Raw genomic sequence first — 18,699 nt, 5'->3', positions numbered from 1 at the left:
TTTTTTTTAATGCAGTGTTAATTATGCAACTTTATCTTGTGAAAAGAGATGCTTACAGATGAAGAAACATAATATATAGGACAGAGGTTAAAGGAAAATAGTTCGCAAATTTCTGCATTAATGTAGCTTCACTTTGATGCTGTAAATTTAGCAAATTTCAGATGAAAACCCTATTCTGTAAATCTATTGTCCTTCAAACTCAACCTGCCTTAACTATTTTAACACTTAGAAGAAATCGGGATCCAAAAGATGCTTCCTTGAAGCTTTTGATAAATGTATTCCAGTAGTTCTGGTTTTGCCAAAAGAGTTTGAGGCCAACTCCGAGTCTTAGGGTGGTGCAGAAGTTTCAGTGTGTTCCAAAAATAGTTTCCATTTTTGTTTGTGTATTTGAAGTTTGCACTAAATTCTTAAAATTCCAGGTGCTGAGACTACTATGAGGAGGTAGCCCTCAGGTGAAACAGTGCAAAATTGTCCTGAAGGTTGGGAATGCAGTCAGAAAGTCAGCGTATTTGCCTGCCTTTACCAAACAATAGTATACCCACTTCCTTAACTCTCTACCCTGTGGAAGCAAGTTTCAGTAACACAGGCCAGAGTGCACTAACCAAGCTCAAGAGGTGTAGCTGAGTCCCACTGAACACTGCAACGGGGTGCCTGTCAGGTCCTGGGAAAGAGACCATTCTTTGCTATCTGGATTACTGCTATTCCATTCTGGGTTTAAGCCTCACCATAAAGGCCATTCTTATGAATGTACTGAACTGGCCAGCATTACATTTTACCTGTAGATGTTCTGGTCTACTCACAGGTTAAATTTGAATGTAAACTAAGATTTAAAGAATCATATACAGATGCTTTTTGCTTAACTTATGTAATTGCTTTTTGTGACTTTTGGAAAAGGGTTTTTAAATGTTGCTTTCCTAGTGTAAAGTTCTCTTAATGAAAATCTTGGTGAATTTAGCTTCACTAGTCAGTCTACCTCAAGTTACTGTTTATGAACTGAAACTGTCTGAAGTTGTGGCTATGTTTATAATGTGCTTTCATTAAATTTGAATATATTAAGTTACCATTTAAGACCACCTCTCTCTCAACTCGTACTTTGTACAGGACATGCTGTTTCTGTCTCTCTCCACACACAACCCCACTTGCCGCTGAGAAACTCACCTCATCCTACTAACACAAACCCCACCCATTTGGTGTGCTGACAGTGTTAGAGATCACAGAATCATCTGGTTGGAAGAGACCTTTAACATCAAGTCCAACTGGGGCACTTGTGATCGGGCAGAGTAGCTTTGTTTGAAACAGACAAGCCAGAGGAGGTAGACAAGCTTTAAAAGTATCAACTTTTAACCCCTCTTAAGTAGTGTAAAAATGGGCTTGGTCTGGTCACACTTCAGTATCCCTCAGGCAAGAACGTAAAAGCAGAAGTACCTTGGCAATTCTTCCTCTCTGTCATCCTCAGAAAGCATCACCTCTAGATTTTCTGTGAACCTGCACCACTTTCTTGACCAAGCCCTTTACAGTCTGCTCATGATTCCCTTGAAAATTACAAGTTGCAGCTTGGAAACAGCAGCCTCTACAGACCAGAATTTACCACCATTCAGCTCCTTTGGTTTTACATGCTCTGGACTGAGACTCCAGAGGTGCTGATGAGTTCTCTGTTTTAGCTCTAGACCAAGGTAAGGACAGCACAATACAAACAAGTACATCCTAATGGCACAAAAGTTCCAAAAGTAAAACCAACCATAAGTTTAATTAAATCTTCCCCACCTAATAGTATTTTAAGCTGTTATTCAAGGCTGAAGGTATCACCTCTCACCTTGCTATAAACCCTGTATCAGGATGCTGCTGCGGAACTGATCTTGGGGTGTGATGCAAATGCATTGTTGCAAAGGGAACTGACCCCAAGAAGGTAGGAACACAGCAACTGTGTTCACCAGAGGTTGCTTCAAAGCACTGCTGATAGCCACTGTGGTAATACTTCACATGCAAAAGTATGAAATACACTATTCATTCACACTTAGTATCAGTATAGAATAACTTTTAAAAAGCTATCAAGTATTTTATTTTTAATCTATCTACATTATGTACAGATCAAGAAAGGCCACAGCAGTTTTTCAATATACAAACCCTTTAAAAGAGGAGAGATTTATGAAGGAGTGACAAGTATCGAAGTGAAGTCCACTAACAAAGGTATATACTCAAGTATGGTACTTGTAGAACAATGGTAAGCATGCTGGTCCTCGGGGTCTGCATTCCACACTCTACAGCTAACCTGGGGAATAGGGGGACAGGGGTAGCATGAGTTTCCAATGCTGCTGAAACCTAGTAGGCTCCCTTACACCTAGCAGCACATAGAATGCACCCCAGAAGCCACTGTACAGCCTGGGAGGGTTGTTACCCACAGCGACTGCACTGTAATGCTTCTCGCCTCGATGCAATTGAGCACAGCTTTGAACTCTGTCAAGCAAGCAACCGTTAGCAGCCTCACCCAGCTGCTGAAACTGCTGGTAGGACATCAGCATTACAGCATTGGTATATCACCATGTTAAGAACTTCAGCTTGAACTCATCAGTGAGACTAGTCTTGGCATAAGCTTACAGTCCACTATGAACAATTTTCTGCTGCATGTAAACATGACTAACTAGATAAAATACAATCAAACTTTTGTAAAAGTTAATAAAATATCTTTCTTTTAAAAAAACAAAGTTAGCCTATTACTGCATTGTTTACAATTTTAATAAAATAGTACAACCTTTCGGTTGTTACCAGTCCTGAGTTCACTGTAATAAAAACAGCCCTGGCTTCTGCTGAAGGTCTGCACCCACTCAATGCATTTTGGCAGAAGTCTCCCAATAAAAACAGAATTCCTTTGGGAGCAGTTAAGTCTAGTGCTGTCCACTGAGGAAGTTGTATACCAGGAACTGGCCGGTGCCACAGTACTGTGTTGCAAAGAGTTTCCCGTCAGGAGTGGGGTCAGAGAAAGCGATTTCTTCTTTACTTAAGTATGAGCCATATATGAAGTTGCCTCTGTTTAAAAGGAAAAAAAACAATATAATTACCTTCAGGAAATAATGCAAGAATATTTACGCTGTTAGGCCAAAACCCATTAAGTGGCACGAACATTCAAAAGGAAGAAGCTTTGTTAAGAGATGTCTCTATTTTATATGAGCTATCTCCTTCTTCCAGATGGCAAGGAGGACCACTTCTTCTGGGAGAGTTTCTAGAAGATTTTAGTATTTTAGAAGAAACATTCATACTGAGCAATTGCTTGCGAGTTGCATCAAGAGTTCAATTTCAGAGGGTTGGTTGGTTGTTTTTAAAAAAGCCTGAATTAATTTCAACTACTTCTTCATAGAAAAGAGACTGCCAGGACTATCACCAGGAATGAAAAGACAAGCTAGAAAGTATTTAGGGTGCTTACAGAAGGGGCTGAAAGGACCTGATGAAATTTCAAGTTCCTGGTTTGAAAAAAAAATATTTGACATTTGGATGAGAGCACATCTTGGATTCCTTTAGGACATCTAAGAACACAACTGGAAGGCGTAATTCCTAAGTGAAACACTTTCAGTAATAACCACATGAAAAGGAAGATTTGATTTGCTTAACTTCATGAATATATTTTAGGTATGTTTTATTCTTATTTGAAGGAAGAGGAGAAAACTGTATATTCTGGATGGCTATTTGAGCAAATTTCTAAAATTAATCTCAGGCTTTAAGACCTCGATCAAGGTAAGGAGTAGGTAACATTTTTCCTTGGAAACAGAAGAAACTCCCATGAAAGTTTTTAAATTCCTATTAAATAAACTTATATGTACTTGCAGAGCAAGTATGAACTTCGATTATATGGACATCTCCATTAAATCTTGAAGAAAAGACAATAGGAACAATTTTAAATTATTACCAGCTTTATTCCCTTCTCTCTAGTGTATTTAGGAAGGTTGTGCAAGCTTCTTAAGATTGACTGACTGGGTTCTTGTGACTCCAGGTCAGCTATGAAAGCTCAAGTGAAACAGAGCAGACATTCTCAAAATGGGACTTCAAAAAGGATGCCAGGATACCTTCAACATTTTGAAGTCAGGATTTAGCTGGCTACCAGAATCATCCCATTCAAGCTCCCTTTTGTTAAAAAAAACGTTTAGAGTGAAGTTTCACTGGCAGCTGAGCAGATCTAACTGCTTACTGTCATCAAAAAGCAAGTCTCAGTCCTTTGCTCCTGCAACTTTCTGGGCTCTCTTGTTTATGACAACTTAGAGCTCATCAGACTTTTCTACAACCGAGCACCAGAATAGCACAAAGCTCTTTTTGGTGAGACTACCTTTGCTACTAACGTAGCAATGAGCTAATGGAAGGCCAAACAAGCACTAGAGCACAGCAAAAGGTAAAATGCAGTGCACAGTTAAGAAAAACAGAGACTTCTCACTAGCTGCAACAAATGATTAAAATTTAATTCTAAAGCTTCTTTAGAGCTATTACTAAGGGAGCAACTTCAGCATCGCTTTGGGGAAGAAATTGTTCCTTCAGAAATAGTTTCTAGGAAAGTACTGAATACGCAATTAAAAATTGGCCAAAAATAAAACCAAATCATCAAATTAATATGCTTATCTGAATGCAACTTCACAGCCATAGTTCAGCTAGATCATGATCCAGTAAGGACTTCCTAGTTGCTCCACGTAAGATGCATTGTGCAAAGCAAAATAGCTTTGCTACGCTCTCCAAATACCCAAGAGGGCAGACACAGCAGTACCTATGCCACAAACTCCCAACAAGATGGGGCTAGTCAGGCACCTAACTAACACAAACTGTCAGCCCAGCAGTAGTAAGACTTGAATAGCTCTCGGCATTACTCAGAACAGGCATTTAAAACTTCTAGGGAGTACCCCTGGAGGAAACCTAAGGTTTGGAGATTCAACATTAACATTTATCAAAAGAGTAGCCTGGATGTTGGAGTCCTTTTATGGATCTAACACTTAGCATTCAGCTGACTACAATCATCACTAACTACTTAAAAATTTAAAATATAAGGCTCAGTGAACCTGAGTAGAGAAAAAAATTAAGAGTTGAAAGTCACCAGATTACATCAAATCGTTTAGTGCACTCATCTCTGTTCTTTCCTCCTTTGTACCTCTAAGGAATGGACATTCAGTCAGTGATTAGGTCACACTCGGATAATCTCACAGTTTAAGACAGTCTCATTTCCTCCACTCATAATTGCCTCAGAGGAACTTAACCAAGCTCACTGGCAGTCTGCTAGGGTGGCTCATTACAACTACACTTAGCAGAAAGAATTCTGTGAAGAACAAGCTATTGCAGAATACTGACTTTAGTATATGCAGAATACTGAACTCCACGTAACCCTGGAACTGTCAGCTGTGCTCAAATCTACATACCAGTATCACCACTAGCTTAAAAAGACAAGCTTAAAAAGGCAGAAAGCAGTGAATGCCTTGGACTGAGTTCTATTTAAAATGTATGTAACTGAGGAACTTCTTTTAGATTACCTAAGACACTCTATCATCCGGGAAGCAATCTTCTTTCGACGCATCATGCTGAATACCCATATTCGACTGATCCCACAGATAGCAGGTTCTGGAGAAGTTGAACAGCACCACGCTTTCTGTCTTTCAAATATGACTTTCTCATTTTCTGAACTGACTTCTGGAACCTTCTCTTCTATAACTCTGTAGCCCTGCAAGTGATGTAAAAAAAAATATTTGTCACTTTATAAAAGCATCACTGAACAAAATGATTCTTAAGTAATTTATTTCAGTTAAACATACTTACTTGCTAAAATGCCTTACCAAAAAGACTGCATATTTGTGTGTCATTTAATATTTAACAGTTTCAAAATTGGAACAGATGATAAAAGATTAAACCAAAAAACCCCCTAAAGCTTATCCAATTTAAAATAACAGCAACAAATAATCCAATTCTTACTATCACCTCTATTAAAGTGTTTGCATCAATTTCTCTGACTTTGTCTAAGATGGTTTTGCTTCTTGTTGGCTGCTCCCAAGGGATGGTAGAAAACGACAGAATATGCCACCAAGTTCTGACATCAGGGTATTTTTTACTGCAGCTGGCAGTATGACTTCTTGTCCTGCTCTCCACTGTACAGTTCTGCCCTCTGATGAAGTGGAGCTGTTTGGCCTCACAGTGATTCAACTCAGTCCTACATCCACTTTGTAGTTCTGCCAGGCAGGGAGTTAAATCTGCTTGTCAACAAGCAAGAGAGAGCCAAAGCTAGCATAAGAATAGCCAAGGTAGAAAAATTCCATCCTTCAGCTGTAGCAAGTATTTAAGTGAGCAGGTCTGAGCCAAGCAAGACATGATACATGTGTCTCAGCTCAGTGTCAACTATACAAAAATAAGCAACTACATTTCAGAATGGTGTATCACCAAAAGACTTTTCCCTCCTCTCTGGAAAAGTCATACATGGAATACTTATTTGCTAAATGCCTAGACTTCAAATCTGAGGTAATTCTATAGTTTCAGAATGTTTAACAAACAGAGTCACTAAGCACTGTCACAGATTGCCTTTCTCCAATTCAGTCACTTACCCACTGGATATGTTCTGCAATTAAACAGCCGATAACTTTTTTGTCATTAGAAATAAAAAGAAGAGTTTTAGTTCTAGAGTAACACATGAGTGGAGCTTGCTGAAATCCCAAGTCATTGTCTACCATTTCTCTAATTTCTTCAACCTGTCAAAATAAGTTTAAATGCTGTTTAAGGAACATATATAAATACACATTTGTATAAATATATATATTTGCAAAAATGCACTTATGGTATCTATAACACTGAAAGCTATTCCAGAAGATAAGGATTACCCTAAGTAACCTGCAACACACTGGTCCACGTAAATGTTCCTTAAATATGACTTGAATGGAAATAGGAAGAGTAGAGACTGCTAAGTCAGCTTCCAGTGAGTCCAAACTTCAATTAGACAAAGGCAGATAGAGAGAACGAAGATAATCAGAGTATGGACTCTGATATTCTGGAATTAAATGAGATCTATGCTAAGAGTTAAACTAGCTTAGCTGAAGGTTTTCTGTCTGTTATTTTTAGAGTCCTGAAAGAACTAATCTGTCAAGGGTTTTGACCAGATGATAGCAAGCCCTGTGCCAAGGCAACTAGAAAATGTATGCATTTGTTGGAAAGAAATGAGTAACTGTCATCTCTTTCCTCCAGGTTTCTGCTCTTCCATTAGCTCTGCAAAGAGTAACTGAAATTAAAAATGAAATTTTGTTTAATATTAGCAAGTTTGAAGAAACTTAAAAATGCCAGCATGAATGTAAACAAAAGCTTATGCATGAGCTGAGATTTTACTGGGTCATTCTTGTGCCTACAGCTGGGCACTGAAACAGCCTCTACCATCTCATGAGACAGAAATAAGGTGGCCTTCTCTATGTGGTGCATTAAACAGCATAACCATTTTTAATGCATGTTGTAGTTAAAGTATATAGTAGTTACAGGTAAAGTAAAACAAGAATTACTGATGCTATGAATATATGAAGTTAGTACTGATCAAATGAAAACTATGCTACAAAAATGCTTTTAGAATAACTTAAAAGGCATGGTATCAGTTACTCTCTCATCTAACCGTTAGGTACCCGTCTTTTAATGACAAGTCTGACTAGCCAATTTGAAACACTACGTAACCATTCTTGAAGTTAGTCATCCACAGTGTTGACGGTTATAGATCCTCTCAAGTTTAACCACACAGCACTACAGAGAACTCTATCCTAAATGACTTTATTTTCTACAGCCCTCCTTTCCTCTGCCCCACTTAGGTATTTTAAGTAAGAATTTTCTTAGCTGTTTCAGTAAAAAAGTGAATATGCAATGAATGTACTAAAATTAAGATAATACCACCAGAGAAACAAAACTTAATAAACAAATATATCTGCATAAAATACTGTTAAAAAATTTTTTGTAGCTTCTTTTCAACTAAATAACTTTAAAAATTCCATGTTAGTCTAAAGAAAACCCACTATGAAGAGCTGCCTTGGGCATCAATTCAGCCTTCAGAGGTCTGTTCCACCTCAACCATTCCTTCACAGAACTGTAAAAAAGTACCTATTAGTTATGCAAATCCCCAGCTAAAAAGAATCAATGCTGTGGTATGGAAAAAAACCCCAACGTAACAACAAATTAAGATGTGTGAACACAGGCTAGTCAGCAAGACACCAAAGCATCCTGCTGCTCTAAGTCTCCACTGGTGTACTGCGCCCAGTGCCTAGCTTTAGAATTTCAAAAGAGATGTGAGAAATGGCACAAATGGAAATAATCTAGACAAGAGTATGACAATGATCAGAGCTCTACAAAAATCATTTAGGAGTATAAACTAAAAAACAGCACAACCAATCAACGTCCTTAAGGTGCAACACTGTTCGTTCAGGCACAAAAAAGCTGTTGCAAAGAGGAACAGAAGGATGTTTTCTACAGCTCTGTCAGTATGATTTGCACCCAGGAACTTAAATTCCAGCATGGAGATTCTGTTGAACGTTTAGGGAAAATTTCCTAGTGTTACAGGTAAGCAAAGCACTGTAACAGAGTCTGAGAGGTCAGAAAAACCTCCAGCAGTAGAAATTTTAGACAGTTGTCAGATGTATCCTAACCAGAGCTGATTCTGCTTTGGACACGGGAATGCACTACAGGATTTTGAGGCCACTTTCCACCTAAATCTGTTTTTAGCCAAAAATCATTCAGAGAATGGTGCCACATTCATACTGTGTAATAAAGTCACTGTATTAGGAAGTTTTTATTTATTACATAAAATATCTGGGAGATATTCATCAAGTGTATTAAAAAAAAATCTTTTTCTTTGGTTGATGCTGTTTCCACCCCTGCCTTCCACTCCTGCTCAGACCCATCCTCTCTATGGAAAGAGCAGTATTGTGTAAGAATGTGATCTGTTTCTGAAAAAAGTTACAGAACCACTGCAGTGTTGAGTCCAACTTCAACTGTTCACACTTAAAATATAAAATATTTACTATGAACATAAACATTATTTATATGAAAACATCAAACAAGTATACAAGTCCAGTCCTTTTCAACATACCTTTTTAAGGGCGTACTTTGGGTCATCAGGAAGAACCATTATTATCTTTCCATCAGGATATTCAGCCAAAATTCTCTCCTTTTTCCAACCCTAAATAAAACAAACACTTATCTAAACCATACACAAGATGTACTTTTACAAACAAAAATTGTGTATTTTTGTTTTAGACACTGAATTTATGAGAAACTTCACACTATTTAGCAGTTGCTTTGCTAGAGAAGGAAACTTCAGCTAGCTTTTTAAAATGAGTACAACAGATATAATCTTATTTATACAGTAATTTATACAACAGCCTAACTACATGTAGAAGTAATTTGTGAAAGTGTCTTGTAACTTCCCAGCTAGATTTTTTTCCCTCAGGACTGCAGTGTAAACTGAATTTTAAATTAGAAGTAGCAACTCAGCGCACATAACTGATTTCCAAACCTATGTAATACATTGACAAAGTCCAGCAAATGGGAAAACCCCTAGGTTTTAATAAAAGGTTTCTTTTTAACATAGTTACCTCCACAAATACACACTCAGTTTTAAGTTTGGCATGCGAAAGACCTCCAGGAGGTTCTAAGTGAACTGATTGGCATGCAGTTGCCCAAAATGGAAGGAATAGTTTATTTTGTTACTGATCATAACTGTTAAAGCCACAAGAAGGATACTAGAAAAAAATTTATAACTACCTTCTAAGAATCTAATGGGGAAGGAGGCTACGTTGTGTGTATCTGAAGTATAAACATACTCAAAAAAATAGAGGTAATTAACTCTTCTTCAGATCCACACTCGTGGTGAATAATGAGCAGTACCTGCATGGGAAAAAACAAAACAAAAAAGCCACTTAAATCTAGTAAGATGGGATTGGTAGATAATTAGAACTCAAGTTGCTTTGATGGGACCTAAAAACACTGAATGCAGAAGTAACTTCAGCCACTAAAGAGGCTGATCTACAAGCCTTACTCAAAGCAACTTCAAATAAAAAAAGCTTTTGAAGAAACAACAATTCTCACTGAAATCTGTACCATCCCATAAAATAATGTTCAGCTAAAGAGCAAATAATGGAACATGGCACTGAATTAATGCCATATATACTACCACCAAAAAATGACAAACATTTAAGTGTTATAATACTTGATCTGTATCTCATTTTAATTATGCTGATTTTACTTCCTTACTCAAAACAAGACATGAAGAGAATAATTTTAGAAATTTATCTACTTGCTGGTAGCCCTGAAACTATTTAAGTATGAGTTTAGCACCCAGCATGGCAACGGTTGCAACACAGACACCATTTTAATCCTGTCTGTTTTTCTTCTCAGTAGTAGTTGCACTAAACACCAACACAAAGATCCTATTTGAATTTATGTACATTACGTCTGAACACAAAGGCCAGCAAATGGCAGTGCCACCATATTCAGAAAAGTGTAATTTGTGGGATTGTGACATGCTTTTTGAGACTGTTAGGAAAGGTGTCAGAAGATTCAGGCAAGGATCTCTAACACCACCTCCTCAATTTTTTGTCTTTTGCTACCTTTTGCTTATCTGTTAGCCCTGCAAAAGCTTTCTCTAGCCTATTTTAAACAAACTATGCTCATCACTCAGCAAAAAAATGGAATGTGTTTGATGATCCTACCATTCCAGCATCCAGAATGTTGCAGGCCTAATGCAGAACATTAAACTCTTAAATTTTAGGTTGCAAGCCTAATGTAAAAAATTCAACCCTAAATTTTGGTTTAAGGTATCGTGTTAATGTTGTAGCCAGATATTTCCAACAAAAAGAAAAGCAATGGAAGAAAACATTTCTGAATATCATACTGCTGTTACACTTTTAAGCAACAGTATATTAGCATAAATGTAAAAATAATTCTGTAAAAACACCATAATTGATTCTAATACTTAGAATTCATTATTTTTATTATTGTCCACCTGCTCATTTTCTTAAGTGATTAATGTAATATGGGGACTGATCATATTCACAGGAGGCATAGTCTCTAAACTGAACTATTTTGGAATTTATTCAGAAATGTATCTTTTAGGTGAAGCTTTCAAAAAAGTTTCTGCAAACCCTAAGCTCATCAAAGGTTTTTAGTGAAGTCAAAGTCATATTCCTTTGTTATTGATGTAGCTCAGAAAATTTCAAAAAGAAAAACTAAGATTTCACATAAGGTTCTGCATCTCCAGTATCCTTATTGTTCAGTCTTAGTAAGGGATGAACTGTGCTTCCTTTAAAAGAGGTAAGTAGAAGTAAAGTACAAGACTGGTCACACCTCTGTCATAACCTAACATTGAAGCTGTTAAGGAAAATGTGCTTCAGCTGGGACTGATCCTATTCTATATCTACAGCTTTAGTACCAGTATCTTGCATGTGGTCTGAACATGATTTCCCTTTACATCCCTATTATTTAAAAAAAAAACCAAAACCTAAAACCTCACTATTTTAACCCTAATAAAACTAAATTCATCATTCTGCAAGGTATCTAAACCACTGAGAACTGAAGTAGGACTCCCTTCACTCAGGGAGATGGTAAGAACACCTGGAAGAAACAAAAGCATGTCTGCAATATACTTTATAATATTCTACTGCAATGTCAGCAAAATTGCTTCACTTTTCCTTTTAATTGACATTACTTTAGGGCATTAAGACTTATTATCAGATGCCCAAGCATTGATAATATACACTGTGATGACCAAAGAAGTTAAAATGAAAGCTATTGTTTCCACAAGGATACATCTTCTACAAAGCCTGGAGTAAAAGAACACTATTATACCACCCCTACCTGATACTGGAAGTCTATGCTCAACAACAGATTACCTATAGCCAGCAACAGCAAGGCATATACAGGCTAATCACCACAGCTGGGCAGACTAGTGGTGTACCACAACACATTGGTGTGCAATAACTGTTGCAATACTCTCCTCCCCTCCATGTTATCACTAATTTATCCTACAGGTATTGTAATAATTTGAGAACATAACACAACTCAGCAATGCATAGTTAACTTATTTTTAATCTGCCTCTAACTTTTCCACATTCAAGGAAGGGTAAAATTTGCTTCTGCTTCTTTATTGAGGTGCAACAGAATTTCAAAAGCATGAGATCATTCAAAAAAGATCAATACAGACAAGTAGCTGCTACCACAACACAAAATAGTATGGACAGTAATTACCACTACACTGTGTAGTGCATTGATTTCACTGGATATTATATACATACATTACAACTGTATTCTATGTCATTTGTTAAGATGGCTCCAAAATTCATAGCATGGTAACTGCAATGTTCAGTACTCAATTCCACATAAACTATCTTCTGCTTATAGTTTAAAATAATCTCTGATATAGATTTGTCTTTAAAAGCATAGGTCATAAGACACAATAAACTGGTTGCCATGCATTTTCTCATGTTTTAAATGTTCTTATGTAAGAGTAGGAAATTGGACAGCAAATCTGATATCTCTCTGTATATGTCAGCTCTGGCTTGTCTGTGATGCCTATTTCTCAAATTAATACAAATGCATGAAAATTAGTGGTGTTTTTTCCTTACACTGTTTTTTCTCAAAAATATTGAGGTAATGAGGAAAACATGGTTAATACTGTCTAATTCTTGGTCTTCACCAAGAAAAGCAACTAAGAGTCAAGTTTAATATGAAATTTTGTGCACTTTCATCTTGCTAATTTATAGTAGAGAAATTGGTCTACTGCATTCTTCTTCCTGATTCCTTGATCAAATTACAGATATTCTACATCTCTTTCCTACAAAATGGAGAATGAGGTTTTTGACTGTAGAACACATTAAGATCCTTGGATGTAATTACTAAATACTACCCTCTGTTAAAACTGAGATTTTCACAGAAGACAGCTAATAGTAAGAACTTCATTTGAGGTATTACTAAGTTTTATGTTGTACAGGTGTATCACTTTTGGAATTAATCCAAATAAAGACAAGCATGAAATCTTTCTAAGATGACATGAAGTTCATTATCATCTTCATGATATTCTATTAACCTTAGGACCTAAGAAGTCAAATGTTGTCTTTTTTTTTTTTAATCATCATGAGAACCTCACAGATAGGCTTGGGTGCAGTTACAGGAGAAAAAATTATTAAATTAAAATTAATTCACAAATTAACAGATTAAACATTAGCTTAAATGTTTAATTTAAAAAAAACAGCCTCTTCCACTTTCTTCAGCTCAAGATATTTTTAACTAAGAAGTTAAGCTTGAAATACAAACACATTAACTGACTTCACATCAGGCACCTGAATCTACAGGCATTTCCTAACTTAGATTTTTGGCTTTGTAACTTAAAGACTTCACAAAAAATGTCTTCCTCTTAAAAAAATTTTTGCAGAAATACTAAGTTGATACTATGTGGCATCACAGAGAGGATACACAACTGATACTGTGCGGCATCACCGCTAGAGGATTTTGTAAAACTGAACCATGCAGCCATCCCACAAAGTTATCCATCCCTCTGGAGTTAACACTTGATGTGTATGTCATCACTCAATGAATGAACATGCTAGAATGGCATATTTTTTCTGGAGATCTTCAGATGTCTGAAACCAGAAGGATAGTGAGACAGACTCCTACATTTGACTGCAGTAGGGGACATCTCTCACATTTATTCCTGCTCCAGTACTATCCTTGACCATCTTACCTTCTTGCTTATTCTATTAATAGCAAATGGTATCCTTCAGAAAACCTGTATCAGTCCTTGCCAATCTTCTGTTCCCAAATCTGGAAAAACGTCATTAACTCACCAAACCTTCTATCTCCACACAAGGCCTACAATTTCCTTACTGCCTCTATCAAGCTATCCACAAGTATGCAAATACCATCTCCTTGTTAGCCTGACCTATTTCTGGGGGCATAAGGGAATTTCTGGAGACACCTAAAAAGAAATTTTTACTAAATGAAACAAGATAGGCCTTTAAAAAAAAAAACAAACTCAAATAGAATTATCTTTTGTTGAAGTCAGTAAATGATTTATTTACATGTAAACTATCTTTTAACTACTTTAAAAAAAACAAACACAAAGCAGCTGCAAGGAGGTGGGCAAGACACTGAAGTCCATTTACACAATTCACAGCAAGAAGCTCTAGCATTATAGTGTACATAGGCCTTCTTTTGGTGATTCTGTGAGGTGAATCATCAATAGAACTACTAGGCAACAAGAGACACTCAAAAGGCAGGAAAAACTAAGATAAATCCTCTGAAGTCAGACTGAAGTCTGATGACTCTGAAGTCATCATATAGCATGAAGAATGTGCATGACAAGAGTGAAAAATGCTTCCAAGATACCTCAGGGTGGCCTCCAAGTCAAGACCAATGCCAAATATATTAAGTCCATAAAAATACCTGGAGAGCTAACAAAGTAACATACCAAGGTCACCAGGACCAGATGTTCCTGGACCAGAAAGTCTAACCGAGAGGTTATCAAGACTTTCTCTAGTACGATTTTTTTAAATCCCATCATACTACTGTCAACACTTTCTATCAGGGAGAGGAAGGTAGTTATAGTTTCAACACAGTAGCTACATAAAATTATCTAGAAACCAAGCATATCACATCTTTAAGCGATCCTCCCAACAATCCCTACTAGAAACCTCCTAGCAACACCAAGATAACTAGCAGTCATTCCCCTGGCATTTCTGGATGACTAAGAATTGACAAGTAGCTATTTGGTGTACTAATTCACTGGCAAAAAGGCTTATCTAATATTCAAATTATTTTCTAAGAGGAAGTGTCATGGAATACACAATACTATCAACCAAGAACCACTGACTATAGATGAAACAACTAGTATTAAAGTCTTATGTATTAAGCAGGGCAAAAGTTACTTACCCATGCGGAAAACAGTGTCAATCAAATTGTTATGATAGAAAAAAAAAAAATCAGAGAGGAATTGAAAGACTCATAAGACTCATTATTTGGCCTCTTGCTCTACAATTTCTATTCTAGAATAACCATCTAAAGCATCACCTTATAGGTGATGTCTCAAAACACAACTAGAGATTTCAGATAGAAAATTGTTTACTCACTGAACTGACAATACAAATAATTTGCTTGAGTAAATTTTGTGTTAATTTTTGACAAGATGCCTAGCGACTGAGGAAACAATAAGGAAAGATTTTTCCTCAAATTAAAAGCATACTTAACTTTATACATAGTTACTTATGACTGGTTTAAGGCAGTCTGCTCTTTTACATTAACATGTTTTTACTATAGATATATATACAAGTGAGAAATTGCAGCTTTCACAACCTCCAAAATATTCAAACTTCAGTGCAGCTTCCTACCTACATGAACATAGGAGCTTTAAGTAACTACTGAACTTATCTGCCAGCTTCTGTCCAAAAGAACTAACACCATTTTCTGTAAATTATGTTTACATCTTTGGTAACATTCAAGATCTAAAAGCACCTGGCAGGGAAGGGAGGAAGGAAAAGACAAACAGGGATAAAATGGGGAAACATAATATATGCTGCCATTATAATGTGCTGTTCCATAACACTTTCTGCCCAGCCTCACTCTACAACGAATCAGAAGACATCTTTCAAGATGTCTGGATTATTCAGCAAAAACTAACCAAGAACAGAACAAATACCAGAACTATTTACCAGATAGCTTCAAACACTTTAGCTATAAAGATACATATTTACATTTATGGGATAAAATTAAGCTTGAGATTTAAGAGTAGCCCAACAGCCATTTGGTACCTACATGAAATGAATTGGTGGCCTCAGTTCAGTTATCCTGGAGGTCTTACCTACTCGAGTGTAGAGTACTGAAGGTAACATGTGTGATAAAGAAAACAGACTCTGTGGATTCTATTCTGGATTTCAGACATGTGAACAGGTATTTCCTGTAAGTCTTGTAATATCAGCTAGTGTGAAGTAGCTGATTTTATAATATAAACTGTACAATTTTTTTTCAAATCTGAGCTTTAATAAGACAGATATACTCAGATACAGCATGTATCATGCATTTAAGGAATACTTTGGCTTTAAATATTAAATACAAAGATTACAATCACAAATTCGGTAACGTTTCAATATACTATAAAGTTGTATCAGCTGGATTCCTAGGCAGCCTCTCTTCAAATTACACATAATTAAGAGACAGTAATTTAGAAGTCATCTAAGTGTACACAGTTACAAAATCAGCTCTTTATCTGACTACTAAGCCAACCACTGAAAACACTAGTTGTACTGAAACCTGTATTTATCACAATAAAGACACAACTACCCTTCCAAATATTTTTATATATTATATGTAACTTGCCTGCCGCTGATCTTAAAAATATTTATTCTCCAGAGTGAATGGCCTACTATTAAAATATAATGTAATATGAATTGTAACTAGTACACAACACAGAAAAGATAATGCTTATGCCTTTAGAAAGATAAGGTTTTCTTACCACATATTTTACAGCACTTATGAACTGGTTATGAAATAGCAGATGTTGAGTTTCATCCTCTGGATTCGACGCAGTATAAAGCATTCCACAAATATTACAGGAAATAGCACCAAATCTCTTCTGTCCTGCATCCTATTTAAAGAAAAAAAAAAAAAAAAAGGTATTTGTCAATTCCAAGCACTTGCCTATCCCGCATTGGCCTTTTCAGCCATCAGCGCACTTGCAGTAAGCGTGGGTAAAGCCCTTCCCAAATCTTCGTCTGTGAAGGCAAGCCATCGTGATGATGATGAAATAAGCTCAACAGAGCTTTCATCTAATCAGACATGCCTTTTGTAACTTATCTTCTGGAAACTCAACGTTCAGATGCTAAAATGAAGGAAAACAGGACTAGGAACAAGTACAAAATTTAGAATTCTATCTTTCAAAAACAGCTTCAAAAGGCATTGGCATTAACCACAGAGCAAACTCTACCTAACATTAAAATTAGCACCTCCCCATTAGTTTTGAACAAAAAACTTCTCTTTTATTTATGAAATACAAAGAACAAACAATTCCTCCTTCATTACCCTATTTGCAATAAATATATTCCACAAAGAAAATTCCCATATCCAACCTCTCTATTTGGTTTTCCCAATAGTTCTGCTACTGCCTGTCTGAGTTGCTTTGAGACGTGCCAAAGGTGAGTCATTTTCCTGAATGTTTGCAAGGGTACTATAAAAAAAACAAGTTCTAGAAATAATTGTTAATATCAGCATACATTTGCAACAGCCAATTATTACCTCTTACGGTTTGGGGTGGTTTTGTTTGTTTGTTTATGTGGGTTTTTGCTTTGAGGGGGGTTTTGTTTTGGTTTGGTTTTGCTTTTGGTGGGGTTTTTTTGTTTGGTTTTTTGTGTGGTTTTGTTTGGTTTGTTTTTACAAAACCCAAATATTTCAAAGCAATCAAATAGCATGATGGTCTTTTATCCCTCTTTTCACCGATTTGAAGCCTTATTTCATATACTCTTTGAACTTAACTCTTAATTGGAAACAGCTAACTACGCTGTTTGACATGCTGTCTTGACTGCACATGGTTCGTAACTTATTTTTCAGAGACTGGGTAGCAGCTGCCATACAAATGCATGATCATACCATTTTACTCATGACCCATTAGGTTATCCTCCTACTCTATAACCAGCCAAATCAAGAGTGCTACTCAGTCTATTGCTTTCCTATTTATTCATTAAAACAGTGTTATTAATTTGGAAGTATGCTCAGATTAAAGAGTGCCTAATAAACTCAGGCACAGGTGGTGCCTTTTTGCAAAGAGCAAAAGAATACCAGTTAGATTGAAGTCTCGAGCCAAAAAGACATGTTTTAAGTTATGGCTTAATGCTCAAATGCATTTTTTTTTTAATTACATTTGGAAATGTAATTTATGTAAGCAGCAATAAATGTCACTTTTAATCTTTTTTAACATCTATCACAAGTAATAAAGAAACAAAGTTATTTTATACTCTAAAACAGGATTATATACAAGCAAAAGAAGACTTGAAGGTGCTGTTTAAAAGGAAATTAATCTGTGCACATAAATCAAAAGTCCACAATTTGCAAGAAAACACATCACCTAAACTTAATATTGTTTTCTAAAAGCTGAAAATACTCATAGTAAAAAAGCCTACTTTACTAAAGAAAGCATTTTGCAACACAGAAAAACTGTTTATGAATCACTTCTAACTCCTTTCATCTTTAAATATATGTTTAAGTTTGTCTAAGAGCTAGATGACAGCTCAGTTCTCTACACAACAGCAACTTACTTCAAGCAGTCATTAGTGAAATCTAATATGTAGGTATGTTTCTTTGCAAGACAATTCTAAAGGTACAGTTGACCATAAACCCTTGCATTGACCAGGCAAACTGAGTTGAACTTCTCTTTTACAGCACATATATGGAACTCAGCCAGAAGAAAAAAGCTGGATCTGAGAAGTCACTGCTTTAATGGTATATCAAATTATACAAGCCCACTGTATACAGAAGGAGAAACAGGAGTACATTAATTTTCTGGAGGAAATAGGAAAGATAAACTCAGAGGTTAGATTTGCAAGGTCAGAATAAGACGGGGTTTGTAAAGGTGTAAAAAATTGAAACCAACACATTTTGTTTTACCTGCAGACTTCCTTTAAAGCAGCAACATAGTTCAAAACAAAGTACTCATATGGCCACCAAAATACATAAATATATATAAATACA

General features: G+C 36.3%; 1 protein-coding gene across 1 annotated transcript; it reads right to left on the bottom strand.

Moving 5' to 3' along the window:
• Nucleotides 1–2,453: 2,453 nt before the first annotated feature.
• Nucleotides 2,454–16,603, bottom strand: LOC104499776 (N-acetyltransferase ESCO1-like; the record flags this gene model as incomplete). The annotated part of the gene is made up of 5 exons (XM_010143330.1): nt 2,454–3,024; nt 5,496–5,683; nt 6,555–6,698; nt 9,062–9,151; nt 16,472–16,603. Coding segments are annotated over 5 exons (696 nt in total), but the record flags the coding sequence as incomplete, so codon positions are not given.
• Nucleotides 16,604–18,699: the final 2,096 nt, after the last annotated feature.

This window comes from Buceros rhinoceros, unplaced genomic scaffold (genome assembly GCF_000710305.1).
Source record: "Buceros rhinoceros silvestris isolate BGI_N320 unplaced genomic scaffold, ASM71030v1 scaffold19949, whole genome shotgun sequence".
In the NCBI taxonomy this organism is placed as follows: Eukaryota; Metazoa; Chordata; class Aves; order Bucerotiformes; family Bucerotidae; genus Buceros; species Buceros rhinoceros.
The sequence above is the reverse complement of the archived record's forward strand: the minus strand, read 5'-3'. Positions and strand labels throughout refer to the sequence as shown.